Genomic DNA, 15,198 nt, shown 5'->3' with positions numbered 1-15,198 from the left:
GAAAGTTTTAGTGGTCTGGATAAAGCATCAAACCAACCATGACATTCCCTTAAGCCAAAGCCTAATCCAGAGCAAGGCACTAACCCTCTTCAATTCTAGGCTGAAAGAGGCGAGGAAGCTGCAGAAGCTGGCAGAGGCTGGGTCATGAGGTTGAAGGAAGGAAGCCGTCTCCATTACACAAAAGTGCAAGGTGAAGCCGCAAGTGCCGATGGAGAAGGTGCAGCAGGTTCTCTGGGAAATCTAGCTAAGATCAGTACTGAAGGCGGCTACACTAAGCAACAAATTTTCTATGTAATTGAACATTCTTCTAGTGGAAGAAGATGCCATATAGGACTTTTATAGCCTAGAGAGGAGAAGTCAATGCCTGGCTAGAAAGCTTTAAACGCCGTCTCTCTGGTTAGGGGCTAATGTAGCTGGTGACTTTAAGTTGAAGCCAGTGCTCATTTACCATTCCTAAAATTCTAGGGCCCTTAAGAATTATGCTAAATCTACCCTGCCTGTGATCTATAAATGAAACACCAAAGCCTGAATGATAGCACATCTGTTTATAGTATGGTTTACTGAATATTTTAAGCTTACTTTTGAGACCTCCTGCTCAGAAAAAAATATTATTTATTTTTTTTAGAGATGGGGCCTCACTCTGTCATCCAGGCTGGAGTTCAGTGGCATAATCATAGCTCACTGCAGCCTTGAATCCTGGGTGAGTAGCTGGGACTAAAGGTGCATGTCACCACACTTGGATAATTTTTTAGAAATGGGGTCTCACTACGTTGCCCAGACTGGTCTCAGACTCCCACCTCAACCTCCTGAGTTACTGGGATTATAGGTGTGAGCCACCGCACCTGGCTCAAAGATTCCTTTGTACATATTACTGCTCATTGACAATGCACCTCATCACTCAAGAGCTCTGACGGAGATGCACAAAGGGGTAAATGTTGTTTTCATGCCTGCGAACACAACATCCATTCTGTAGCCCAAGGTTGAGGGGGTAATTTTGACTTTCAAGCCTTATTATTTAAGAAATACATTTTGTAAAGCTATAGCTGACGTAGATAGTGATTCCTCTGATGTATCTGAGCAAAGTAAATTGAAAATCTTCTAGAAAGGATCCACCATTCTAGATGCCTTTAAGAACATTTGTGATTCATGGGAGGAGGTCAAAATCTCAACATTAGCAGGGGTTTGGAAGAAGTTGATTCCAATCCTCGGGTATGACTTTGAGGAGTTCAAGAATTCAGTGGAGGAAGGAGCCGCAGATGTGGTGGAAATAGCAGGAGAACTGGAATTAAAGGTGGAGCCTGAAAATGTGGCTGAATGGCTACAATCTCATGATAAAACTTTAATATAATGGATGAGGAGTTGCTGCTTATGGGTGAGCAAAGTAAGTGGTTTCTTGAGATGGAATTTATTCCTGGCGAAGACGCTGTGAACATTGTTAAAATGACAGCAAAGGATGTAGAACGCTACATAAACTGAGTTGGCAAAGCAGTGGCAGGGCTTGAGAGGACTGACTCCAGCTTTGAAAGCAGTCTACTACGGGTGAAATGCTATCAAACGCCATCACATGTTACAGAGAACTCTTGTGTGAAAGGAAGAGTCGCTGTGGCAAACTTCGTTGCTGTCTTGCTTTAAGAAATTGCCACAGCCACCCTGGTGGTCAGCAGCCATCAGTACTGAGGCAAGACCCTCCATCAGAAAGATACCATGACTCCCGGAAGGCTCAGATGACCGTTAGCACTTTTTAGCAATAAAGTGTTTTTATTTTTTTTAAATTTAAAAACAGGGGCCATGCTAATCTTCTCTGTATCGTTCCAATTTTAGTGTATGTGCTGCCGAAGCGAGCACAATAAAGTGTTTTTAAATTAAGGTCTGTACTTTTTTTTTTTTTTTTTTTAAGAGATAGTGCCATTGCACATTAAATAGACCACAGTATAGTGCAAACATAACTTTTGTATGCATCAGGAAACCAAAAATTTGTGTAACTCATTTTATTGCAATATTGGCTTTCTTGTGGTGATCTGGAACTGAACCTACAGTATCTCTGGGGTATCCCTGCGTACTGAGACAGCTTAAATGCTCTTGTTTATTTTTTATTGTCTTTTGCTCCAGTAAAAAGACCTCCACAGGTTTCCTTTGTTTTGTTCAATCCTGTGTCCCCAGCGCCTGAACAGTGCTTGGCACAGAGTGGGCCCTCAGTAACTACTGAATGAATCAGTTAATGGATTATTATTTATTTATTTTTTTGAGACAGAGTCTCGCTCTGGTGCCCGGGCTAGAGTGCCGTGGCGTCAGCCTAGCTCACAGCAACCTCAAACTCCTGGGCTCAAGCAATCCTTCTGCCTCAGCTTCCCGAGTAGCTGGGACTACAGGCATGCACCACCATGCCCGGCTAATTTTTTCTATATATATTTTAGCTGTCCCTATAATTTCTTTCTATTTTTAGTAGAGACAGGGTCTCGCTCTTGCTCAGGCTGGTCTGAAACTCCTGACCTTGAGTGATCCTCCTGCCTCGGCCTCCCAGAGTGCTATGATTACAGGTGTGATCCACCGTGCCCGGCCTTTAATGGATTATTAATTACTATGAGCTATTTAATCTAAACCAGATAAAGAGGAAGTGACGTCACAAGGATGGGAGAGACAAGGAGAAAGTCGTGAGTTCAATGGATGGCGAGGTCTGGACAGGGTGGAGAGTGGCTGTATTTGGAGTGCGAGAAGGAATGAGTGTGACAGACAGGAAGGATTAGAGAGTGTGATACTTGGATTGAGCTAATAATGAAGGGTCTCTTCGTTCTTCTACCTTATGGGCTACTTTGTCTCAGTCTCCATTGCTGGTTTCTCCCCAACATTTAAAAAACAAATTAAACTTTTTTTCTTCTTGTTTAGAGATGGGGGTCTTGTTATGTTTCCCAGGCAGGCCTCGAACTCCTGGGCTCAGCAATCCTCCCACCACAGCTTCCCGAGTAGCTGGAACTATCGGCAAGTGCCACCACGCCTAGCTCTCCTCAACATTTTGATCTCTAAAACTGCAGTGAAGTAACGAAGAAGTCTAGGACAGTGTTTTACAAATTGAGAGACACAGCCTATTAGTGGATCATACAATTAAGTTAGTGGGTTGCAACCAGCATCTGTAAAAATGAAATAGAATAGAGTAGAAAATGGCAGAGCATGTAGCAAGGATGAGTGTCATCTCATAAAGCTTTCGTTTCACGTATGTCTATGTAGATGTGGGTATTTATATATGGTGAGTGTGTGTCTGAACACATGTACGGTTGGGTCATGAACAAGCTAGTTTGAAAGTCACTGGCCATGAGAGTGAGCGAGGAGGTCAAAAAACAGAGAGGCCAGGTCATGGGAGAGATTTTATTGTCAATCCTGAGGTCACCAAGACTTTATTAATAGGGGTAGTGCTGGAGAGAAAGATATTTTACTAAGGTCAAAAATTTTCAAGAAATGTCCCAGGAGTTTGTGGATGATTGCAACAAAGTGGTCCTTAGTCCTTGTTGCAGGACTTTGAATTCTCACCCTGTCCTACCCTTCCCCGGATCTGAGCCACCTGCCAGCTTCTTCCTCCCCAGCACATCCCCACCTGCCTTAGGAGCCCTGGCAACCCACCTCCAGCCCCCTGGGTCCAGCTGGTACAGCCGTACCTCCCGCTCCCTGCAAGAGGTAGTGGGTATTAGTGATAATAGCAACGTAGCGACAAGGCCAGCCATCATTTACTGAATTCCTCTGTATGCTCTATTAGGTTGTTACTCTGCAAAGTAGAAATTACCCCTCATTTTAGAGGGAAAAGCCAGGAATCCGGAGGTTAAATGACTTGCCCAAGGTCAGTCACTCACTGAGCAGCAGAGCCAGGATTTGAACTCAAGTCTATCTCACTCCCCAGTGAGGCCCTGGCAGTGCACCCCACAGCCTCTCTCACCAGCTGGTTGCTTCACTCCTACGGACTGTCCTCACGGCATGAAGCTCAGAGTTCATGCTCCCATACAAGTGCAAATCATTACGTGTCAGGGGTGGTGGCTTGCCTCACAGAGCTGGAGAGTAGATGCTACAATTCTCGAATGGCTACTGTCCCCACTGAATGTCAGTCCTTCACCAGGAGCTGTGCTGGGGGTACAAGAATAGGTGGAGTCCCAAAGACCCGGCTCTTGGGCTCAGGCGATGACAACCAGAGGACTGGAGACCTTAGAGATTAGACAGGTGATCTGTATTTAACAAAGACAAAACCAAGGCCTGTGTCACAACGAGGAAAGAATAGAAGTCTTGCAGCACGGAGGAAGGGTCACCTTGCTGTAATCATTTATTGACTCTTAGGTCACTCCCTGTCATTTCTTGAAGTTTCAGTACCTAGTAAAATATCTCTATCTCTATCACTGCTATAAAATCTTGGTGACTTCAGAATACAGGTGTCCTGCCCAGCAGTTTACAAGTTTCTCAGGTTGAGATGATAAAACGACAACATGGGGCATATAGGAATCTGGCTGCCATTGTCACGGACTACCCCGTTGCCACATCCCACCCCGCCCTGGGTGTCTGGAGGCCACGTGCTCCGGGTGAGGCGGGACCCTCCCCGCCCTGGGCCTGGGGGCTGAGTCCTGCTTGGTCTGACCCAGTCACGGTCATTCCTTCCGCTGCACTGCCGTGGTTTAGGAACGGGTGTCTGATCAATTTAGGCCAATGGGATGTGAGGGGATGTCTCTGAGGGAATTCTGGGGGTGACTGTCATATTCTTAAAAAAGAGACACAGTGAGGGAACATTTTCTCTTCCCGCTTTAAGATAGACATCGTGGGACAAGATGAAGCCTTGAGTTGCTGCAGCCACCTTGTGACCATGACGGGACAAACTCGAGGGCAAAGCCAATGTGCTGGGACAGTCAGCCATGGAACTCCCTCCCTCCGAACTCCCTGTATGTGGTTTAAGTTCCTCATTGCTTAAAAAATTTTGACTTTGGGCTTCTGCTGCCTGTAGCCCAAAGGTCCCAGCTGATTACGGTAACGTGCAGCCTCAGATGGCCCTGCTGGTCAGTGCTGTGGAAGGTCAATGCCAGCTGCCGCCACGGACAAGCCCAGGAGTTGAGTTAATACAATGCGAGGCATTTCTCACCGCGTCCCCACCGGTGCACAGGCAGTACTGCCGGGGTACCTTTCCGCTGGCCGTTCGGGGATCCGAGATCCTGTCTTCCTTCCTCCCGGAGCGGTGGGTGGCAAAGCGGGGGTGGCGAAGGCAGACACACCGGCTTCTTCAGCGCACCGTCCGCACTTCCACTTTCTCGCCACTGGCCAGAGGTGGTCACACAGTCCCTCACAGGTGCAAGGAGGCTGTCTGGGTGGCCGCTTCCAGCACCAACTGCAGCCCCCAGAAAGGGCACAGGGACTGCACACGGGCAGCAGGACGTCTCCCCTGCAAGCTCCACCACGAGCTGGGGCAGGTCCGAGCTGGCCGTGGGGCAAGGAGGGGCTGGCGAGGAAGAGAGGGAGGACGTCAGCGGGCGAGGTGGGCTCCGCGGGCGCTGAGCTAAAGGGCCCGTTCGAAGGAGACCAGCTGGGGTGGGGCCTGCGTGGGGGGCAGAAAGGTCATAAATTTGGGTAGAAAGAGACCAGAATATAGAGGACCTGGAACGTCTGTGTCCATCTACCTTTGTTGTGTGTTCCCCGGAGTTGATTGGGAACAGTTGTGCGAGGTGGGCTCTATCTGGGTCACCACCTGTTAAGCCCCGGGCTTCAGAACGAACCCCGCAATGTCCCAGGGCTGGGGTAAAAGAGCAAGCCGTGTGAGGGGAGAGAAAATTTATAAGTCCAGCCGGGTCAGCAAGATGGAGCTGGCATGCTCCAGGGAAGTGACCCTGGCCTTTTTTGTGGGGCAAATACGAAAGTCATTTCATTAAAGAAAGGGCCCACAGACTGCTTGGGGCCAGGCGGTCTGGAGAAGCCCCCCCAGGGCCCTTGGGATGTTGCAGTTCCCCGTTAAGCCACTGGCTGTGGGACGCTGGCTTGGGGCAGCCCCTCCCGCTTATGGAAGGGGAATCCCAAAGAGCCCTCCTGGGTGCGACCCAGAGCCACTTTCCACAGCCCTGGCCCTGGCACGGCTGGAACCTGAGGATTTTGTGGTCTTTCGCCAAGGTGGAGTTCAACGTTTTTATGTCACAGCCAGTGTAGTACCGAGGCAGGGGTCAGAACCCTGGGAATCAATAGCAAAAATGCCAGGCCTCGCGTGTTGGCTGTGTGCCAGGAGCTCTGCGTTTGCACGGAGTAGGCTGACCAGCAGGGCTCTGGGCTACAATCTTTCGTCTCACGCTACTCCTGCATTGTGGTCAGTGGGGGGCAGTTCTTCCCTTGCACAGGAGGGATATGTGGCAGTTCCAGAATTTTCTGATCACTTTGAGAGTGAAGTCCTACGGTGACTTGAAGTTGCAAAACATAGTCGTAATTCCAGAATTATAATGTTCAGTGACAAGCAGTTGTAAGTTTCCACTTATATTCAAAGTTATTAATAGGACTGTTTTCCTCTGCCGGGGAGCTGGCCTCTGGGGAGGGAGTGTGGCCAGCCTTTCCTTTCTCGCTAGCTCACCTCTGCTCACCTCCGCTCACCTCCACTCATCCCTGCTCACCTCCACTCACCCCTGCTTACCTCCACTCACCTCCACTCACCCCTGCTCACCTCCACTCACCCCTGCTCACCTCCGCTTACCTCTGCTCACCTCCACTCGCCTCCGCTCACCTCCGCTCACCCCTGCTCACCTCTGCTCACCTCCACTCACCCCTGCTCACCCCTGCTCACCTCCGCTCACCCCTGCTCACCTCTGCTCACCTCCACTCACCCCTGCTCACCTCCACTCACCCATGCTCACCTCCACTCACCTCCACTCACCCCTGCTCACCTCCACTCACCTCCACTCACCCCTGCTCACCTCTGCTCACCTCCGCTCACCTTCACTCACCCCTGCTCAACCAACTGCAGTGCTGAGCCCTCAGTTGGAAGGGTTCGGGGAATCTCGGGCCAAGGATTCAGAGGCGTAGAATCCAGTTCTCTCAGAATCAGCCTCTCCACAGCCCCCTCCTCAAGGTCTGAGTCCCAGCGGCAGGGCCCCTGCTCGGAGCTCCTAGGCCCTGATAATCCCACCTCTTCCCTCTGTTCCCCCAACCCTAATCTGGCAGCTGTTTCCTCCCGCTATTATTTCTGCATTACCTTGTTGTTCCCTTAGTGATTTTTCAGTCCTCCAACACTTGTTTAACCAATTTCCTATATTAAATTCTCTCTGATGAATTACCTATTTTGGATTCTGTTTTCTTGGCTAGACCCTGATTATGCATTGGTTGTTTAACAATTTCCAACCACTACAGTTGAAAGGAGATATAAATTAAATTTAATAGCTAACTGTTTATGGGGAAAATGATGAAACATTTGCTCATGTCAGCCAGGGCCTGATAAAACACTACTCTCCCTGAGAGAGGGATTTGTGCTTAGCTGAAAGGCTAGTACTTTCCTTCTCTGCCTTTGCTTCCAGCCCAGAGGGCGGCCAACATGTCATTCATGGGCCAAACTACTGCACCTTCCAATGCTTTGGCACGGTCTGTGGGAGGGGTGGGGACTGCATGCCAGCCCAGAAGGAGAGGAGGGGCAGCATGATGAAAAAGGCTGGTGGCCACCGGGTTTGAGTCTGCGTGATTCTAGGTCCAGCTGGGGCAGGGGGCGTGGCGGAAGAGACAGAATTTCCCCTGAGTCTCTTTTGATATCACGGGACTGTGTTTGTTTCCATGAGATTCAGAGGATTCCTAACTTCAATTTGCTGAATACCATCTTTGCATTTCATCTTCATTCTCCTGTTCCTTTCCTTCCTCACTGATAACTCCTTCAAAGATTAGGAAAAGTGGATCAGACAAAATTTGCTCCTCTTTATTTCCTAACCATGACAACGGTAGCTAGGCAAATGTTGCCGCCTTCTGCCCAAATGACAGGAGATTGTCTGTTGTTGCCTCCGCTGGAGTTGTGTCCTCCTCCTCTTCCTCATTTTTTTTCTCTAATGCTTCTTAACAGTCATTCTTTTGTCACTTTCTTTCTGACCACATTGTGGTCAGCAGCTTCAGAAATTTCACCATGTGTAGTACGGTCTTAAACAAAGCTATGACTTGACCGTAAACCTTAATCAAAGCTGTACCATCTCCCATGTCAGAACTGTGACCCTGGACTGCATCCCGCTGAGCAACCCCGACTCCTCATGGAAGTTCACGGAGGTTCTAGCACCGCCAGGCAGGAAGGTCCAAGAGCTGTGCGACTGGTCTTCAGATGAACCTTGGCACCCCACTTGAGAATATCGTATCCATTGCATCTTCCTTGTTGCCCTTCTGTTACATAGACATATAGTTTTCATACACATCTGCGCTTCATACGTATATGATTTTTTATAAACACTTATAATTTTAAAAACCACTCTGTAAGGTATGTTTCATTAGCTCCAATTTACATAGGAGGCAACTGAGGCCCAAGATCCTGCTAGCCAGTGTCAGAGACATAAACTGAATGTCGACCTAGCTGCAGTGTCTCTGTGCCGTCCCCCACTGTGACGCTCTTCTCCAGGCACGCTTGAGTTTTGTGGTCCAGGGCACGTCAGTGACCCTTTTCTTTGGCCCTCTGTCCTTCCGTGTATTAAGGGTAGAGAATAAACCACATGTCTCCCCAGCTCCCAGGTCAGCTGAAGGTCAGTGGGACGCCCAAACCACGCCGAGATCTGTGGGCACCGGTGCCTGTCCTTGCAGGGTGTGTTAGAGCAGCCCCGCTGGGTCACTCCCTGCCTTGCCTGGCCTGAAGGTCAGCTCTGGCTCTCAGAGCCTTGCAGAGCAGGGGAGATTCTGCCCTGGGATAAGATCTGATCCTGCCTGCACTTCCACAGGGGAAGCAGATGGTTTGGGGAAATCCAATTTAAAAAGAATGAAATCGAATTAGCCTTCTAGGGGTCTGATGGCCAAGGCTAGAGTGAAGACAATTACATTAGATGCTCTGGCCTCACCCAGCCAGCCGGAAGACCTGGGGGAGGGGAAGGTACCCTGGGGTCCCTTAGCCCTGGGTGGCTTCCAGTCATGACTGAGGGGGAGAGGAGAGAATTTAGCTTGGTGGCATACAGTCCTTAGACTCTGATGATCCCTGGCGTGGGACCCGCGAACCTGCAGCTCACTCCGCCACTTGCCCTCCCGTGGCTCACAGAGCCTTTCTGTAACTCCCCTTTCTCAAAGATCCACATGCACAATCTTACCTCTTTTGGAGTGTGGTCACATTTATTTAAGGAGAACACTTAAGAAAAACACCCCTCACAGGTGCCACGTTGCACAAAGTGTCAGGCACGTTTACTCCAGGAATTCCACTGCAGAGCTCCTTGGGGTGTAAGGACCTGTGGTGTGGGCTCATCCAGGGTGGCTGTCCCAGGCGGTCCTTGAGCCAGTCAGCCCTAACCAGACAGGTGTCCCAGGATGTTCTTTCTGGCTAAATTTTTGTGCTTGGAAGATCATGGAGCACCCTGGACATCAATACTCTTTCTTGGCTTCATGAAATTGACCAGAGATCGGTGCTCCGCCAAGAGGTGCCAGTAGGGACACTTCCTGTTGGATGGTACCAAACAACCTGTTCTGCTGAGGGGGCTTCAGTGTGAGATGCAGACAGAAGCGGAGACCTTGGGGGCAGATGCCACTATCCCAGGCCTCTGCAGAGTCCAGGCTAGAAAGTGCAGAAACTCCCAGTGGTTGTGTGCCTGCTGAGATGCCAAATAGCCTTCCAACAAACCTCATTATTTAATGGCACTGAGTGGGGAAAAAATGCAACCATTTCAGAGATGAAATATTGTTTCAAAATATTTTGGGGTTGCTCGTACAAATGTCACTGTTCCTTAACCTTTACTAGAGGTCCTTCCCTCACCCCTGTCCCATAATTGAACATAGAGGGAGAGAGCTGGTTTTTTGAGTGTTCACTTGGAGACCTGTGTTTTTTACAAAAAGCTCTTAGAGATGGAAGGCGTCACGTCCGCATCAGCGCAGCAACACCTTATCTCCAGCTTCCGCTGGAGCCCCCTTCAGGTCTGGGGCCGCTACCCCTGGGCAGCCCCTCCTCTGTGGGACAGCCCTGGTTTCAAGGGGCTTTCTTTATGAGCAGCCAAAGTCTGTTCCCTGGGCGTTCTGCCCATCAGTCCTCATTCTGGCCTCGGGGAAAACACACACCCCTGGTCCACCTTATAGCCCTTCAGATGTTTGAGAACCAAGGCTGCTGTGCTGTTGGATTCGCCCTCTCCCAGGTTGGAATCCCCTGGTCCTTCACTCTCCCCTTGGATGACAAAGTCTTTAGGCCCCTCCCCCCCAAGTCTGCCCCCTCCAAGTCTCTGTAGTTGGTCTCCTTCCTTCTTGAGGGGTGGCCCAGGAGGGAGCACCATAGCCCCTGTCCATCTGCATGTCCTCCTCTCTGTATGTGGCCCGAGACATCCTCTCCTCACAGTTTGGGATTCTATTATGTTTGTGGTAAGCTAATTTTTCTTTTTTTTTTTTTCTTTTTGTTTTAAACACGGGGGGGGGGGGGTCTCACTATTGCTCAAGCTGGTCTTGAACTCCCGAGCTCAAGCAATCCTTCCGCCTCGGCCTGCAGAGTGCTAGGATTACAGGCATGAGCCACAGCACCTGGCCTTAAATTCTTCAAATGAAAATTGTTTCTGCATCCTGCATTTATGTAATGGGTTCTTCCAACCAAAAGATGTTCCAGTATGTTCCTGTCAAACTTCCTCCTATGCTATGAATTCTGGAAGGCAGCACCGTGTGAAACATGCAATAAAGTTTGGAGAAAGATAGACCTGGATTCAGATATAGATCCAGTATATTAATTGTGTGATCTTGGGGCAAACATTTAACTTCTTTCTCTGAACCCCAAGTTCTCAAAATGTATAATGGAATAAAAGACATATAACTCACTTGTTCTCTTCCAATCTTCATTATAGACTGAAAAAGACTAAATGCTCATGTTCTCAGCCTCCCTTCTAACTATGAGTAGCCACGTGACAGATTCCTGGCCACCGATGCACAAATGGAAGTTGACTTCCAGTCTGTGAAGGAGACGAGGGGGAAGCTTTTGTATTTTGGATAATAGGAATAAGTGTGGCTAGCATTTGTCCTTCCTTACTCCTTGCTGTGAAATGGCTGGAGCTGCAGCAGCCACCTTATGACCATGGGGGACAAGCCAAGAGGATCACTGAGATGCCATCTTTGGCAGATAGAGCTGCTAAATCAACACCTCTCGTTGCTTCCAGACTTAACATGTAAGGGAAAAAACCTGTTAATAAATCAGCCAAATATACGTTTAACTTACTCTGCTAACTTAAAGTGTGGTAAAGACCAGAGATTGTGCTAAGCGTATTATATGGATTGCTTGATTTCATTTACTTACTTATTCCTGTTGAGATACATCCCTTGGGTGTCAGTTGATTATTCTAGTCTCTTAAGATCTCTTTGAACTGTTATCCAAATTACTGGATATTCGTCAAAGCTTTGTGAAGTCTACAGTATTTGATAGTATTCCAAGTTGTCATTTAAAACATTAACCAGGGTAGGGCAAAGCAGGGCCCCAAAGCCCATTGATAGAGACCTCTCCCCTGCATGGTTGTTCACTCACCATGGATATGCCCAACTGTGTTGTAAGTTCACCCATACCTCTCCACCTTGTGCCTGAGCAGCTCATGAGATACCCTGGGGAAATGACAGCACGATGGGACACACGTGGGGACCTGGCCCACCCTTGCACCACTCAACTCCATCCGGAGGGTGTGGGTTTGGAGAGTTGGGCCTTCGAGGGGAGTCCAGGAGTTTTATGAATTTTTAAGCACTTTGAGTCCTTGAAGGGCACTGGGTGAAGTAATAACCTTTTACTAAATCCAGCCATTTCTATCCAAATTTGTTGCCCCTGGACTGCTCATCACAGCTGGGCCGAGAGGCCAACACATCTAGCTGCTCTTCCTCTTATGCTCAAGATTCTTTCTGGACCCGAAGCTGCTGTTTTTGGCACAGTCCATTGCTCCCCATGACCTTCAGCTCCCAAGAGCTGCGGCCCATCCTGGCTTTCCCCTCACTGCAGAGCTACACCTGGCTCTGTCTGCAGTAGGGGAAGCTCATTTTGGCCTGACTGAGGCAGTGTGGACAGCTAGCTCCGTTTGGGGTGTCTGCCAGCTCTCACTGATCCCGCCTCTTCTGGCACTGGGCCCAGTCTACAAGTTACAGAGGGTGGCCAATTCTTTACTCCACTCACCCTCCCCGCCACCTGATTGGACAGGGGTTGATATTTCACTGAAACTGGGTCAACTTCTTCTCTCCTAAAACTTCAAGTGGGGCTAATGGAGGTTGTGGAGTTGAGGGGCAGCCCTTACACTACCCCATGAGGACTGAGTAGCAGAAAAGCTGGTCTCTTTGGAGAGCAAAAAATAGCACACAGAAATGGGGAGCTGTAGGATATCCTAGTCCATGGCTCCAGAATCTTCCTAAGGCTCAACTGTGTTTCCTCCCATTCTTGGGTTCCGTGTTCTTAATCAATTCCTTACTTTTGCTTAAGCTAGCCCATTTGTCCACCATTTACAACCAACAGGCAGACAGGGTATAACCCCGAGTCGTTCCTGATTTAAGTGCTAGCAATGTATCATACACTAAGCCCAGCCTTCGGCAAAGCAGCAAAGTAGAAAGTGTGTCCAGAGCACGGGCCTTGCCTCTCCTGGGGCAGCCTGGAGTACACGCAGGGCTCACGTTGGAGCCCATCAGGGATTACAACGCCCTGAGCTAGGAGTCTTCATCACCCTTAGATAAAACCAGTGTTTGCCTATTATTCTGCCTTCCCCACCAGCCTCTGGTCAGCTCTAATCCACTTTGTTTTGGTGAATTTACCTGTTCTAGGTCCCGAATGTAACAGGAATTATAGAATATTTGCTCTTTGGTGTCTGGTTTATTTCACTGATCACAATGTGTTCAAGATCGCAGCATGGGTCAGAATTTCATTCCTTTTCAAGGCTGTGCAATATTCCCTTGTATGGATAGAACACATTTTGCTTGTCCATTCGTCTGTTGATGGACGTTTGGGTTGTTTCTACCTTTTGGCTATTGTGAATAACGCTGCTATGAACATTGGTGTTTTGATTTTTTTAATGTAATGGCATCAGAGACATTGACTCTTTTTTTCCATTTTTTCTTTTTTTAATGTTAAGAACAAAGCCAAACTAAATCGAGGAGTGGAAAATAAAAATTGGTTTCCTATGCCTCTGTAGTTCCCTTTTCCTGGTGTTTACCCCACTCTGCCTGCCCACTCCGAATTGCCACGACTGCATCACCTGGCCTCCTGCTTAAGCCGAACTTCCCGAAATTCCCCTTCCTGGGTTTCCGATTAGCGAGGGGCCCAAAGCAGACCCCTGTGGGAGGCTGGAGGTGGGAGATGAAGCCGCAGTCACTTCGTAGCTCACACAATCTTGCTTCTCGGAGGGCTCTGCCTCAGCACCATGAGTGTTGAGCTCTGCCACGCAGGGCCCGGCCTCTGCAGGACCCCCACCACCACCATCAGGGGCAACGAGAGTGGACACGGACGTGTCTGTCTTCATGGGCCGTGGCCCACGTCCCTCACCTCACACGATCTGTCCTTCCCAACTGTCAGCAGGGCCTGCTTAACCAGCCCCAAAGATCGTGTGAGGTCAAATTCCTGCAACAGTCCCTTCACACACGTATCTCTTAGTGGTTCTGCTTCTCTGATTAAACCCTGCTGGGTATATACTCATTTATTCATTCAACCAACAAATATTAATTGATAAGAAAAAGTGAGGCCGGGCACGGTGGCTCACGCCTGTAATCCTAGCTCTCTGGGAGGCTGAGGCGGGAGGATCGCTTGAGCTCAGGAGTTCAAGAGCAGCCTGAGCAAGAGCAAGACCCCATCTCTACTAAAAATAGAAAAATTAGCCAGGCATCATGGTGCATGCTTGTAGTCCCAGCTACTCAGGAGGCTGAGGCAGAAGGATCACTTGAGTCCAGGTGTTGGAGGTTGCTGGGAGCCAGACTGATGCCACGGCACTCTACTCAGGGCAACAGAGTGAGACTCTGTCACAAAAAAAAAAAAAAAAAAAAAAAAGAAAGAAAAAAGAAAAAGTGAGCACCTACTGTACACCAGACATGAGGTTCTTGGCAGTGAGTAAAGCAAAGTCCCTGCCACCATGGTGCACATGGGCACGACTGCAGCCCCGGACACCACACGCTGCCGAATGAACAGCTGGGGCTGAGGTGCCAGTGCTGACTCTTCTGTGAACAAGCGTGTGGCGCTGGGTCCAAATCCTTTCACCTGTCTGCGGCTCAATTCCTTCCTCAGGGAAGCAGGGAGACCGACCTTCCCACCTACCTCTCCTATAAATGCAGTTAGAATAAAGAGCAGCTGAAAGACATCTGAAAACTAAATAGCTCTAAAAAAATTTAAAGAAAACAAAAACCAGAAACCAGTCTAGGATATGGTCGTATCTTTTATTATGTATCAAATTGTCTTCAATATAAGTTACAACCTGATTAAATTGGATAGACATTTTTATCTATTTAAAGAAAAACAATTCTCTTTATGTACAGTATCTTTTGTCTAGAGTCTAGCAAATATAGTACCTTTCATTGCAGGACTTCTGCTTAACATAACAAGCAAAAACAAACAACCAAAAAAATATGAACCGAAAGCAAACCTGAGCCCCTTCAGCTACAAATATCAATATCGAATAAAGCATTAAAAGACAAACATACAATAACTTTTTTGGTTTAGAAATGCAGAATGAATACTAAAGTTAGTGGCAAAAATCCAAAAAAACCCAACAGTCTCCTGGGGTAAACTTTCCTGCTCAGGGACGGAAGCTGACTCTAGACCATCTCTCGGCTTCTGCGGATGGCACAGCACAGGATCATACTGAAGATCATGCCAAAGATCTGCAAGACAGGAAGCAGCGTCAGGAACAGGGTAGTGTCTGAAGGAAGGCTGAGGGCAAGGGAAAGACAGGAGTCCTTCAGTCCGTGACACATGACAAGGAGAATGGCCTCCATGAGGCCACATGAATTAAAAAGCACTGAAGCAGGAGAGATGTGGGCCAGATAACAGGTGGGACCGCTGGACTGGTGGGACTCTAAGGTTCTGCAGTCAGTAGCTAATGCAAGCTGCACAAGCACCCTTCCCTGGAAAAC

At 48.6% G+C, this 15,198-nt stretch overlaps 1 protein-coding gene and 1 pseudogene across 8 annotated transcripts in view; both read right to left on the bottom strand.

Annotated features, from left to right (window-relative positions):
* Positions 1-1,746: 1,746 nt before the first annotated feature.
* Positions 1,747-1,845, bottom strand: LOC138397727 (U6 spliceosomal RNA; annotated as a pseudogene).
* A 12,977-nt stretch (positions 1,846-14,822) lies between these two features.
* The window catches only part of CD9 (CD9 molecule), a 31,811-nt gene continuing 31,435 nt past the window's right edge, over positions 14,823-15,198 (bottom strand). For all 8 annotated transcript variants that reach the window (XM_069489429.1, XM_069489430.1, XM_069489433.1 and 5 more), the window contains one exon: positions 14,823-14,946. In XM_069489429.1, the coding sequence (XP_069345530.1) occupies positions 14,881-14,946 (66 nt within the window). In that variant the 3' untranslated portion in view covers positions 14,823-14,880. The remainder of the gene's footprint in view (positions 14,947-15,198) is intronic.

Source organism: Eulemur rufifrons, chromosome 16 (genome assembly GCF_041146395.1).
Source record: "Eulemur rufifrons isolate Redbay chromosome 16, OSU_ERuf_1, whole genome shotgun sequence".
Taxonomy (NCBI): Eukaryota; Metazoa; Chordata; class Mammalia; order Primates; family Lemuridae; genus Eulemur; species Eulemur rufifrons.
The sequence above is the reverse complement of the archived record's forward strand: the minus strand, read 5'-3'. Positions and strand labels throughout refer to the sequence as shown.